Consider the following 14,155-nt stretch of genomic DNA (forward strand, 5'->3'; position numbering starts at 1 on the left):
GTGCATAAGGTGCTCTGCTAAGCACCCTTGTATACACAACTAAGATATACACAACTTTTGTTTTCAGAATGCAGTCTGCTGGGTTAACCGTTTATGGAGAATGCTTATTTTTCTAGAGGAGATGAAGCTAACACTGTGGCTTTAGAGATAGTCATGTGTAGCAGGTGGATGCTTGCATAGCATTTTCTAGACTTTTAGTTGCACTTGGGTAGAGACTGGTAGGTATAAAAGTTGATACTGTGTTTTAGAAATTAGGTTATGGGGCAGAGAGTGAATACATAGGTGGAGGAAGGCCTAGAAATAAGAAATGACAGATTGAGGGAAAATTGATGGGTGCAACACTCAGTAGTGAATGGCATATTGTAGGTACGCATCCAACTTGTCTTTTTCTTAAAAAAAGAAAAAGGAGAAAAATGTTTGTACAATTCTTTGTCTGTGTGAGTTGCTTGCATGCTACAACGTGTATGGAGCTCAGTGACAGCTTGCAGGAGTCTGTTTTCTCTCTTGCTACCGTGTAGGTTTGGGGGATCAAACTAGGTCATCAGGCTTCTTGGCAGGTGCCTTTACCCACTGGGCCATCTCACCAGCCCCACACTGGCTTCTTTCTAATTCCAAAAGCTAGAGCAATCTCCCAGGCAATTAATTTTTAGGTTGATTTTAAAAAGGTGAGGTGTATTTACAAGATTCCTGTCCTGTCCTGTCCTGTCCTATCCTGTGTGTGTTTGGAATTTTGAGACAGGGTCTCACTATGTGGTCCTAGCTGACCTGGAATTAATTCTGTAGACCAGGCTAGTTTGCACTCCCTGAGACCCGCCCGCCTCTGCTCACTAAGTAGTGCTGGAATTAAAGCACGCAGCTGCCACGCCAGCCCTGGATGATTTTCTAAACTGGAAACATAAAAACCAAAGTGTTTTGTAGGAATCAATACTTAATATTGATGTACAACCAATCTTTTTGATAACCATTTCTTCTCAGAAGACGATCTGTTGAGGAGAGTGTTGGAATCCTGGAGAAAACTTGCTCTTCTGGCTGTCGGGACAATGGCACAAGCCCCGACTGCTTACTCTTTCGATGCCCCCACCGACTTTATCAATTTTTCATCTTTGGATGCTGAAGAGGATACTGAAAATATAGACTCATGGTTTGGTAAGTGACACCTTTTCTTTTGTTAGTTTTTGTTTTGTTTTCAAGACCCAATTTCACTGTGTATGTACCTCTGGCCATCCTGGAACTTGCTCTTTAGACCAGGCTAGCTTTGGATTCAGAGATCCCCTGCTTATGCCTCCCAAGTACAGGCAGTAAAGATGTGTGACACCAACCTGCTGTTTCTCTGCCATTTTAAAGGTTAGTGTCTTGCTCGCTGAGGACATTTTAAGAGCATAAGGGCTGGAGAGATGGCTCAGCAGTTAGGAGCACTGGCTGTTCTGTCTAAGGCTGCACCTGGCCTGGCCTGTCCGCCCACTGTCCACTGCCATCCTAGTTCCTGCCTTTTTTTTTTTTAACTAAAATTTTTTTTATGTAGCTATTTCACTGCATAGCTAATTTGGACTTGAACTTGCTGTATTGCCCAGAATGTTCTGGAATTAAAAATCTTCTACCCTCCAGATCTCCCAAGCTCCGATGATTGACGAGTAGGAATACACCCAGTTTATAGGTGTTTTACTTTTTTGGGAGGGAGGTTCAATTTTCAAAAAACTTACAGATGAACTTAGAGCTTAGAACTATCAGGAAAATACAAAAAGAGATGTCATGAATATATCCATGTACATAATCTTTTATTTACTATAATAACACATTTACAAATATATTATAAATTGTAAGAATTTATTAAACATACACACTGCATATGACATTATATAGAGAGGTACATAAGCATTGTTAAAAGCAGTGTTAAGACTGAGCGGCGGTGGCGCATGCCTGTAATCCCAGCACTCTGGGAGGCAGAGGCAGGCAGATCTCTGAGTTCGAGGCCAGCCTGGTCTACAGAGTGAGTTCCAGGACAGCCAGGGCTACACAGAGAAACCCTGTCTCCAAAAAACCAAAAAAAAAAAAAAAAAAAGCAGTGTTAAATCATAACTGCGCAGACTCAACTGTAGTACAGAGTATGCTGCTGTGAGAATGGGGCAGCTTTCTTGTGTTATAGGAGCCAGAAGTTCCTCTCGGGCTTTGGCTCTCTGAGAGTCAGTACTCTCTAACCGTTAAGTTCCAGTGTCAGTATTAATAGAAATTAATACTATTTTATAATTCAGAGTGACAGATACTCAGGCTGTAGGTACATAAGGGCCATCCAGATGAAATAGAGTTTCAAGAATGTCATTGTGGTGCTTACTGTGTGCGTGCGCGCGCATGTGCATTGCACACGTGTAGTTTTGTCAATTGCCTATGTAGGTTCATGAAGCTTGCATCTCAGTCAAGATGTGGAATGACTCTGGAATCACAAAGATCCCATGTTGCCCTTATATTCTACTCTACTTTTACATATTTGCTTACATTTGAGGTGGATATTGCTGTGTCTTGTTTCTGAGGCTGGCTTTAAACTCCGGCTCCTGATTAGATTGTGCCTGGGCTTGCAGTTGACCTCTCTCCAGCCTCTCTGCAGCTGCAGGCTGCTTAGTTGTTTGGAGACAGTCAAATCTGGCCCGAGGTCTCCAGCCTCCAGTCTTTACCTCCCTTGAGCTAGAAATTGAGTCTCTGTTCATTTTTAATTTTTTTGAGCAGGGTCTCATGTATCTCAGGTTGGCTCTGAACTCACTAAGTATCTGAGGGTGGTTTTGAACTTCATCCTGTTTCAGTCCTCATAGTGCTGAGGTTATTGGGGTACACCACCACTCCCAGTTATGCAGTGCTTAGGGCTGCATTAAATACCAACCTGGGCACTTCCCAGCACCAAATGCCTTCTGTGTGCATTTTTTCTTTTGGATTTGTTTTTTTTGTTTTTTTTGTTTTTTTGAGACAGGGTTTCTCTGTGTAGCCCTGGCTGTCCTGGAACTCACTCTGCAGACCAGGCTGGCCTCAACTCAGAAATCCACCTGCCTCTGCCTCCCAAAGTGCTGGGATTACAGGCGTGCACCACTGCCCGGCTTCTGTGTGCATTTTTAAAAAGTTTAATTATGCATATGCATGGGTATCTTTTTTGAGTATGTGGACTTGTCAGTGTGTTTGTCTGCAAAGACAAGAGGTGCTGGGTTGTTTGGAGCGTGATGTGATATGGTTTTGACAACCAAGGTCATGTCTTCTGAAGAGAGAATTAAACATGCCTAACCACTGAACCAACACTCCAGCAGCCTTCCCAAAATAATAATATTTATTTATTTATTTATTTATTTCTCTATTTATTTATTTATTTTAAAGATATGTTTATTTTAGGTTTATGAGTACACTGTAGCTGTCTTCAGACACACCAGAAAGGGCATCGGATCCCATTACAGATGGTCACGAGCCACCATGTGGTTGCTGGAATGGAACTCAGGAACTCTGGAAGAGCAGTCACTGTTCTTTTTTTCTTTTTCTTTTTCTTTTTCTTTCTTTCTTTTTTTTTTTTTTTGGTGTTTTGAGACAGGATTTTTCTGTATAGTCCTGGCTGTCCTGGAACTCTGTAGACCAGGCTGGCCTTGAACTCAGAAATCTGCCTGCCTCTGACTCCCAAGTGCTGGGATTACAGACATGCGCCACTACGCCTGGCTTTTTTTTTTTTTTTTTTTTTTTTTGCAGTCACTGTTCTTAACCGCTGAACCATCTCTCCAGCCCCCCAAAATAATTTTTAAATAAAGACATTATGGTATTAACAACCTACCCCACAAACAGATAATACAGTCTGATTTGAGTTCTGTGATGTGTGGTACAAAACTAAAACCAGAGACCCCAAATATTTTTAAAACAAATTAAATTTTATTTATATGTACATAACTGTGTGTGAGTGGGTATAGGGCCCGAGAAGGCAGGTGCGGACCTGAGATCATAGACCTCAATTCGCAGGTGCTCCTGGGCTGCCTAACATGGGTGCTATGAACTGAACTTGGGTTTTCTGCAAGAGCAGCAAGTGCTCTTAACCATTGAGCCATCTCACCATTTCTCAGCTTGTAGTTGTCATTTTGATATAAAGTTGAAAGTCTAGTTGTTGATAAGGCCTCTTCATTCAGTCCTTTCTCTTGTCTCCCTCTTCATTATGAGGCATTAACATCAGTATGTGGGAGGAACAAAAATGACTGTTGCAGGTGCATTTACCACTTAACAATACAGAGTCCTAATGAGATGGTGTCTGGTATTCTCTAGGGAACGGATTCAGTGGTTCCCGCAGTACAGGGCCCTTTTGAAGGTCTACTATCCTAGGGAGGTCTTGTCCATGCCCCATAGCACTGCAACTCAGAGCTAACACCAGATTGCCTGCCTGAAGATTTTTTTTTTTTTTGATTTGGTTTTTTTGAGACGGAGTTTCTCTGTGTAGCCCTGGTTGTCCTGGAACTCAATCTGTAGACCAGGCTGGCCTCGAACTCAGAAATCATCTGCCTCTGCCTCCCAGAGTGCTGGGCCTGAAGACTTCTTTTTTTATAAGTTTTCTCTATGTTTCCTATATCCACAGATATTAGCATAGCAATTTTAATGAAATTAAATACAGGGTCTGAAAGAGGAAAAAATTCCTGTACTTAAAAAACCTTCTTAGCTGTAGTATATTTCTTTTTCTTTCCGCTTGTCATGTCTTTTCACATGGTTATAATCAGTGTCTGTACATGGTGTAGTTATTCAGGGCCTCTCTGCTCTCCTGCATCCTGACACAGCATGCTCTTGCTGGGACAGATTGTTTTTGCACCAGCCTTAGTCACAGCAGAACCCAAGATAAAAACTTCAGAAAACTTGGTTCTGCTCCACTCTTCACACACCCCACGCTCTGTGAATATAAACTGTACCTTGTAATCTTGCAGTTCCTGGTGGCCGAAGCTTCTTCAAGGGCACTGTGATTATTTAAATGTTAGATAAGGCCAGATAATGTTGGTGTGGCCCTAACTGTATCTTAACATAGGTAGGAGTCACTCAGTACAGAATCTGCAGCTTCCCTTCTGTAAGACGCTGGGTGTTGCACATGCTTTGGGGATAGATTTAGCAGTCTGTCCTGATGTGTAGTGAATGCACAGTGCTTTTCTTTAATTGCTAGAATTGTTTGCTAACATTGCTAGAAAAAGACTTTTCTCCCCATTTTAATGCATGACTCTTCTCTGGTTTGCTTCCTTACTGATTCTTTCACAGATGAGAAGGCCAACTTGGAGAACAAGTTTCTACAGCAGAGTGGAAGAGGAGAATCTTTTCAGGGGAAGGCTTCCTTGAGAAAAACCAAACTTCCACAAGGCTGTGTTACACCGTTGAAGGCAGGTAAGAGGAAACAGCTTAGATGGGAGCCTTGAGGGGAGCTGGTGGTGACCTGAGGCAATCACTAGAGGCTAGAATTTTGGTTTGTTAGTGAAATGTGTGAATTTGGTTCATGGTAAATATACTCTTTTTTTTTTTTTTCCTCTGAGACAGGGTCTGTGTGGAACTCAGTCAGTGCTCTCAACCGCTAAGCCATCTCTCCATCCCCAGCACATAGCTTTTGTAAACAGGCCTTCTGCATAACTTTACTTGAGTTAAGGTTCCCATGCATAGGAATGATAACATTTGTATGTGTGTGATGCATATGATCTTCATTTTGAATTCTGTAGTCACACACATATGCTTTGCACACCTGCTTACATATATACAAATGTGCATATATATATAAAATTTCTTGAGATTTAAGTACTGATTAGTTTCTATTACTCATTGGGGGACTATTGATTTAATTAAAAATATTTTGATGCTGGAGAGATGGCCTGGTGGTTAAGAGCCCGACTGCTCTTCCAGAGGACCCAGAGTTCAATTCCCAACACCACGGCAGCTCACAACTGTCTGTAACTCAGTTCCAGGGGACCTGACCCTTCTCACACAGACATACATGCAATCAAAACACTGATGCACATAAAATAAAAAGTAAGTCTTAAAAATATATTTATTGCTTGAATTCATACATGGATACTTTCTTTTAAAATTAGATTTGTTCTTTTTTTTTAATGTATGAATGTTTTGCCTACATGTATGTATATGTACCTGTGAAATTCAGGAGAGGGCATCAGAATCCCTGGAGCTAGAGTTACAGATGACTGAACCACAATGTGGGTGCCAAGAATTGAACTCAGATCCTCCCAAGGAACACCAAACCTGCCTAACCGCTGAGCCATCTCTTTAGCTCCATATATGACTGAATCAAATCTCTTTCCTATCCTCTCCCTTCTGACTTCTCCTCTAGTCCTCCCATCATTGCAATTGTGTGTGTGTGGGGGGGGTTACCATGATTTTTCAAGACAGGGTTTCTCTGTGTAGCCCTGGCTGTCCAGGAACTCCCTTTGTAGACCTGGCTAGCCTCAGATCCACTTGCCTCTGCCTCTCAAGTGCTGGGATTAAAGGCATCAGTGTAGGACCATCTACTGGAGCATCCCTGAAGAAAACTGACTTTCACTCTCCTAGCAGCCATTGGTTTCCTTAGTCAGGGAAAGTACTTCATGACCCATTTTTCTGTCCATGTTGGGATTTTGTCTGGCTTGATCTTTGTCTTGGCCTGGTAGATAAAATCCTAGCTGCTAGAAGTTCATGTGTATAACTTCTCTGTCATATCTGGATAAATGCTGTAAGTCGCTTCACTACCTCTGGCTCTCTACCCCTGTGTTCTGGAATGATCCCTGAGCCTTAGAAGAAGTGGTGTGATGCCCCATTTAGATCTGAACACTCCACAATCTCTTATGCTCTACACAATGATCAGTTTTAACTCTCTGTATTAATTGTCATCTACTGCAAAAAGAAGCTCTCTGAGTTGTGGGTGAGGCAGTAACCTATGGATGTAAAGATCAATAGGGGGCAATTTAATCCGATGTCCATTTAGCATAATAGTAGTATAATAGTAGGCTCTCCCGAGGACTCATGGCCTCTTTAGCCACAAGTTCTTGGACCTACTAATGGTGCCAGGTGTGAATTCCATGTTCTGGGTGAACTTTAAATCCAATCAGAAAGTGGCTGGTTACTCTCAGAACATTTCTGTCACTATTGAAATGGTGTGCATGTCTGTAGCTGACAGGGTTCACTTCTCAGAAAGACTTGATTAGCTCTCCAGTAGTATATATACACTTTCAGCACTAAGAAAGTCAACTATAGGACTGGGGCTTCTAGCTTGGTAACAACTTGATTTCCTCCATGTTCTATGACTCAAATGTGTGGTGTCTTAGTGTCAAGGTCTGGAGAGAGGCTAAGAATAATGGTAATAGCCTGGACTGTGGTGTGGGCGGTGTCTGGGGGAACCCACTGACAGAAACTTTCAAAGAAGTAATGGGTATATGGCTCTGTGCTTTTAATTTGATAGCTCAAGGTGTCTGGGAGAAGCATTGCCCCCTCTTACAGCGTAACTCCTTTTAAACTTTCCAATTTTTAAAGTTTTATTTTATGTCTATGGGCATTTTACTTGCATATGATATCTGTACATCTTGCCTCCAAAGGCCAAATGAAGATGTGGGATTCCTTAGAACTGAAGTTACAGACAGTTGTGAGCCATTATGTGGATGCTGGGAATATAAGCTCTGGTCCTCTGGAAGAGATAGCTGTTGAGCTATCTCAACAGTTAAATAACTAAGTTACCAATTAAACTTTTTTTTTGTTGATGTTTTTTGACAGGGTTTCACTGTGTAGCTTTGGCTGTCCTGGAACTCAGGTACCATACAGACCAGGTGCCAGGACCTTGAACTCAAGAGATCCTCCTGGTTCTGCTTCCCAAGTGCTGGGATTAATGTTGGGTACTACCACTGCCTAGCTAAACTTTCAGTAAGTGGCTCTTTTAGGATATTTTTGCAGTAATCTGACTAGGTTTTTGGTCTCTCGTAGTTGACAACACTTACTACAAAGAGACAGGAAAGGAAAATCTTCAGAAACAATCTATCCCATCAAATGATTGTTCTTCTCTGAATGCTAAAAGAGCTGTATCAGGAAATACTCCTGTCCGGCCTCAAAGGTAAGAGTGGGACACAAAAGTGGATATTACTGGTTCTGCTCAATCAATATAGTAACGCCACAGAACATCTGGGTCAATACAGTTGGATTCCTTGTGTTCCTTCAGTGCTTATGGATTATGGCTTGAAGGTTTAATTTATAGGTAAGTGCTTATAGACACTTAGTTGCTTGGTCAAGGGACATTCATTTCAAAGCCAGGATTCAAACTTGTCAGTCTGATTTTAAAAGCTGTGTTTGGATACAGTTGATGTCAGTTCTCTTTTTAGCTCTTCTTACATTTTCATTTTTGTTTTATGTGTATGAATATTTTGCTTGTATTTATTTATGTGTGTTATGTGCATTCCTGGTGCCTGGAGTTGCAGACTGTTGTGAGCCAGCCCTCATGGATGCTGGGGGCCAAGCCACTGAGTCATGGCCAGCCCTCAAATGCCTTTCTTTGTTTCTTAGTATTACAGAAGCTTTCTTCTGGTTATGTTTATTCTATTTTTGTCTTTTATTATTCATGCTTATTATTTTTTGGTGCAAGAGTTTAAACCAATCCCAGGTGTGCTAAAAGCAAAGCACACTTTCTACTATGGAATTATATACCAGTCATCATTTAAAATTCTAAAATTACATGTATATATTTGTATTTTGTGTGTGTGTGTATGTGTATGACACTGTACACATAGATAATAGTTGGAAAACTGTGGGAACAGGGACTGGAGAGTGGGGGTGGGGATAAAATGGAAACAGTCCATGAAGATGGCCAGGATTCCGACTCCAGAGAGCAGCATCAGAGCGCAGCTCTAACTTTATTGTTTATCACACAAGCTTATATTTAGCTTTTTAGCCAATTAGGGTATGTTTATATATTCAAGGACAAATTGGGGTGCAATAGGTGTTGTTTTGCAGACTCTGACTCACATGTCTAGGAGTCTGTCCATGGGGCCTGTAGGGGAGGCTCCAGTCCCCTGTGGTGGTTTCCTTGTAGATAAGGGAAGCAGCTACGCCCTGGCCTCGGCTCCTTGTGTAGCCTCACTGCCTGTGGGAGCTGTGTCAGATCATGCGCTGTGTACAGCGGATCAGGACTCCTCAGGAGTTTGCGGAGCCTGTGGTGCCTCCCACTTCCTCTGCCTTCACATCCCCCATATAGTCTCTCCTTTTACCCTGTGGTTCCTGGGGACAGAAGTCAGGTCATATGTCAGGCCTGGACATAAGCCTTTTCTGTCTCCTAAGTCATCTGACCCTAACCCCCACCCTTGCCTTTCCTGTTAATGGACAGCTTTTAAAGTAACCAATCAATCACAGAAAGTTTAGTTTTGTATATGGTGCTTAGTGGGATCTTGCTTTAAAAAATGAAAAAACAAAAAAAACTGGTCTTATTAGTTTTGCTTTACTTGAAATGTTGGCTGTATTTATATTACTATAACTGCTAATTTGCTTAGATCTGTCACTGCTTTGATTCCTGGTCATGTGTCTTTATTCTATTTCTCTTTTCCTGTGTTTATATTTTAATTGCAAGCCTCCTACTTTCTCTGTGTTCTACCTCATCCTGGGGAAGTAAACCCAGCTCTTTGCTCCTAGTCCTTCTAGGCAAGCTTCTACCACTGATCTATATCCCAGGACTCATTCACATATCTTTAGTATTTTATTTTAACTTTTAAAATTTGAGACAGGTTCTCTCTGTGTAGCTATGAGTGGCCTGGAACTTGAGGTATAGCCTAGCCTAACCTCAGGCCCTACACCCTTTTACATCTTTTTGCTTGCTTGTTTTTTGAGATAGGTTTTCTTTGTGTAGCCGTAGATTTCTTAGAGCTCATTCTCTAGACCAGGCTGGCCTTGAACACTAGGATTAAAAGCACGTACCATCTCACACCAGGGCTCTTAGATTCGTGAGTGCTGAGATTATAATAGAATGACCCTATTTAGCCTGTTTGGTTGGTGTTTTAACTTACAAGCCACCAGCATATTTAAATAGTAGGATTTTATGATTGGAAATAACAAGTTTTCATAAACATTAGATTATTAGAGAATGGATAATAAAGGTTTTATTGGCCTTTTAGTTGACATACTTTGACTTTCAGAACATTTGTATATCTGTAGTAATTGTATTCATCATAAGATAAATTGTATTATTTCCACCATAGAAGATCTGTTAGACTCTCTGCTCAGAAGGATTTGGAGCTGAAAGAGAAAAACCATGTTGCCTCTTTTGAAATGAAAGCCAAGCGATGCACTGTTCCCACCACTGATTGTCCCCCTAAGAAAAGAATGAAAATGTGAGTATCCTCCTTGAGACCACCCTCCTGGGTGCTGGGTTCTTTCCTGAGTTGAGAGTTCTGAGTGAGTTACAAAGTAAAATTACCAAAGGGTCCATCTGCAGTCTGCTTGGTGTCCCTGGAGACTGGGAAACTCCAAAGCTATGCCATGGTCAGGGGAACTGTTACCTGTGTCCCTTCTAGAAGGTTTGTCTTCAGTGTTCTTCTGTGTCAGGGACTGATCAGAATATATGGTGTTCATGCTTATTATTATTTTTTGGGGGGGAATGTGTTTCACTGCAGGAACGCTCCAAAAGTGTCTAAATAATTTTTGTACTTCACAGAAGTCAAAACTAGATTGCCACTGGCTTTGGTCAATTATCATCTATTGCTTCTTAGTTTTTTTCCACTTTGCTTGAGCTTCATTTTCAGAAAGTAACTGCTGTATCTGTAGACATATCCCTGTTCAAGAGAGTAAACTGTAAAGGAAGCAATCCAGCATTCATTCAGGAAAGTGAGGCCTTCCTCAGAGATTATATCTTACATTTTATCTTGGTTCTAACGATTGTTACTTGGATCTCTCAAGTTGCCATAGAGGCAAGAACAGCACTTAGTTCTGACTGGGCTCACTGCTGCTGCTCTCAAATGAGCAACACTCAGCTTAGAGACAATCTAAATAAATCTGCCATGATGCTTTCTTTAATCAAAAATGTCAAAAAAAAATATACACAAAGAGAAAGAGAGAGAGAGAAAGAGATGCTAAGAAACAGATCGTGGGCATCAGGAACGTCTGTGGTCTTTGACTTGATGACATAGAATCCTTGTACCCTGAAACACTGCTGGCCACCTCACCTGACCTCTGAGGGCTTTCTCACGGTTGACCTGTTGGAGCTGCTGCTATGTTGATCTGATGATGTGATTGAAGAACCCTGTGGTTCAATCATGTTGTTAGTCCCCACAATGAGGGTGTGCTTTAGGAAATTGAAATTTATGTATTTTTCGTTCATTTTGAATCAAGTTCTCATAAAAAGAAACTGGAGGAAGAGGAGGGAGACAGTGCTCCAGCTGCTGCAAGAAAGGATGAAAGAGAAACCCCAGAGAAAGCCAAGGGCAAACACACTGTACCTGGTGTGCCACCCGTAAGGTACGTTTCTTTCCAGAGTAAACTTTAGAGGAAGAACAGTGATTGCCACATTCACCATTCAGGAAACCCATAAAAGCTGTCAGAGGATGCCGTTTAAGACAGCACAGGGCAAGATTAGTACATGTTCTCACTACCTCAGGAAATGTACGTGGTTTTAGTAATCAACTTTGGGGTTCAGTTTTTTCTGGAAAATCTTGTTTATGCTTTAATGGATAATGGTTGTATGAGTGTTGATATTTATTGCCAATTTTATTTCTGAAATAAAAAAATGAAAAAGATTTACAGTGCCACCACCTGATTATTGTTTTTGTAGCATAGGTTGACCTTGCAATAGCCAAAGATAGCCTTGAAGTCTGCTCTTTTTGCCTTACCTCCCTAGTGCTGGGAGTGTGGCTCTGCAGCAGCACAGCTGGTATGTGTCACACTAGAGATTAAACTTTGAATATGGTTTTGTGAGAGTAAAGTAAAGGTTAACTTTTTTTTTTTTGTTTTTGTTTTTGTTTTTGTTTTTTGGATTTGTTTTTTTTTCGAGACAGGGTTTCTCTGTATAGCCCTGGCTGTCCTAGAACTCACTCTGTAGACCAGGCTGGCCTCGAACTCAGAAATCCGCCTACCTCTGCCTCCCAGAGTGCTGGGATTACAGGCGTGCGCCACCACCGCCCGGCTGAGCAATTAACTTTTATTGAACCAGAAAAACAAAGTCATGCTTGCAGTAAGAAATACTTTTACACAAGCAAATATACATAGATACATATACATTCATACACATATTTACATTTTATTCACATTCTTACACATTATTACATTCTTCTTTTTGTTTGGCCTAACCACCTGTCTCATCTACTCTATAAGTATCCGTGCATACTTACATACACATACCTATACTTACATATATAGTTTTATATGTATGTGTATATATGGTGGATGGAGCAAAAATCCAAGCGCCAGTGCAGAAAGAACTCATTCATTCTGGATGAAAAATAAGCTTCAAGCTGGGAAGTGGTAGCACACACTTTTAATCCCAGCACTTGGGAAGCAGAGACAGGTGGATTTCTGAGTTCGAGGCCAGCCTGGTCTACAGAGTGAGTTCCAGGACAGCCAGACTACACAGAGAAACCCTGTCTCAAAATACCAAAAGAAAAAAAAAAGGCTCCAACCTTTATTGCATAGAGAAAGAAAAAGCTTCTGCCCTTTTATTGCTAAATGAAAGAAAAAAGTGTGTAAGAAAAAAGCCCCATCCTTGTCAGTAAGAATTCTGCCTGCTCTCTGTTCTCTGTTCAGTTTCTTTCTCTTCTTGCCTCTCCTCAGCTCTGTTATAACAATGTCATTGTTCTTAGTTTTGTACTGTTTGTAGAAGAATAGATCACACAGTATTCCAAGTTCTTTTTCAAAAGTTCACAAGTTCAAACATAAATTCAAATCATAAATGGAATAAGGAGTTACAACAGAGATGTTTACATGTGTTTCCATTTAGACTAGTTATCCAACGAAGCATTCATTGTCACCAGCTCTACAGTTTCATAAAAGTTAAAAACTAAGCACTGCAGAGATGGCTCAGCAGTTAAGAGCACTGACTTCTCTTGCAGAAGTTCTGAGTTCAATTCCTAGCAACTATATTGTGACTTACAACCATCTAATGGGGTCTGATGCTCTCTTCTAGGGTGTTTGAAGACAGGGACAGTGTACTCACAAACATAAAATAAATCTTTAAAAAATTAGTTAAAACTATAATTCTTATGTCTAAGTTAACACAATATGTCAAAAGGTAAATCATTTGCCTAGTGTCTCATTAGTATTGAAGTTTTGTATAGATAAATCCAGTCAATATTTTATCTTCTGTTATTGCACCTATAATATATAATAAATTGTTCATTTGCAGTTTCTGGTCTTTATTTATCAGATAATAGTTTTACAACCAACCTAAGAGGAATGTTTTCATTAATCGTAAATCTGTTTCATGCCTGCTTTTTATCTTAGTGCAATAAACTCGTGACACATGATTGAAGGCCATTTTATAAAGGGCCCAGTAATTACTAGTATAAATTTAGAACTTTTACAGAATAATTATTAGGAATTAAGAAGTCATCTATTTGTCTGCATAGCATCACTACAACGCATCTTCATTGATCTTTAGGATATCTGCCCAATAGGGTAGGCTGATGCCCAGGGATTATTATATTAATTTAATAATGGCAGGAAAGGCATATCAGCTGCAAAAATCAATTCTGAGATGAGATTTTTGAAAGCCTTTCAATTAAGAATTATCCATCACAGACCATGCAATACGATGTGTTATCTCTAGAATGTCACTTGTATGCCTTTATCCTTTCCGAGATGGCTCCTGACAATCGATGGGCCTGGAATGAGCTAGGTAACCCAGGCTGACCTCTTGACTCACAGTCTTCTAGCTTTAACCTCCCAAGTGCTGCAGTTCTAAATGCGGCTCTTCTGTTTTTTTTAAGTTAGCTTTTCCTGTGGCATAAAAATTGGTCACAGGTGTGGTCAAATATGAGTCTTTTGTGGTGTCTTATTGTCTTGTATAGTTAGTTATAGCAGTTCTCTGAAAAATTTTATAATATCTTAATGTAAAGTACCCTTCTTTCTTTTCATGTTACCTAATTAAGCCAATATCTGTTTTTTGGTAGATAAACATTTTGGTTTTGATAGATATCATACATTATAAACATAGTCTACTCAGCAGCTTAGAGTCCTC

The 14,155-nt window shown here is 40.5% G+C and overlaps 1 protein-coding gene across 6 annotated transcripts in view; it reads left to right on the plus strand.

Moving 5' to 3' along the window:
* The window catches only part of Tpx2 (TPX2 microtubule nucleation factor), a 36,902-nt gene that overhangs the window by 7,961 nt on the left and 14,786 nt on the right, over positions 1–14,155 (plus strand). For 4 of the 6 annotated variants that reach the window (XM_052183934.1, XM_052183932.1, XM_052183938.1 and 1 more), the window contains exons 2-6: positions 976–1,146; positions 5,242–5,364; positions 7,933–8,059; positions 10,188–10,319; positions 11,317–11,442. In XM_052183934.1, the coding sequence (XP_052039894.1) occupies positions 1,041–1,146; positions 5,242–5,364; positions 7,933–8,059; positions 10,188–10,319; positions 11,317–11,442 (614 nt within the window). In that variant the 5' untranslated portion in view covers positions 976–1,040. The remainder of the gene's footprint in view (positions 1–975; positions 1,147–5,241; positions 5,365–7,932; positions 8,060–10,187; positions 10,320–11,316; positions 11,443–14,155) is intronic. The other 2 variants (XM_052183933.1, XM_052183936.1) reach the window with 1 other exon arrangement.

This window comes from Apodemus sylvaticus, chromosome 5 (genome assembly GCF_947179515.1).
Source record: "Apodemus sylvaticus chromosome 5, mApoSyl1.1, whole genome shotgun sequence".
Lineage (NCBI taxonomy): Eukaryota > Metazoa > Chordata > Mammalia > Rodentia > Muridae > Apodemus > Apodemus sylvaticus.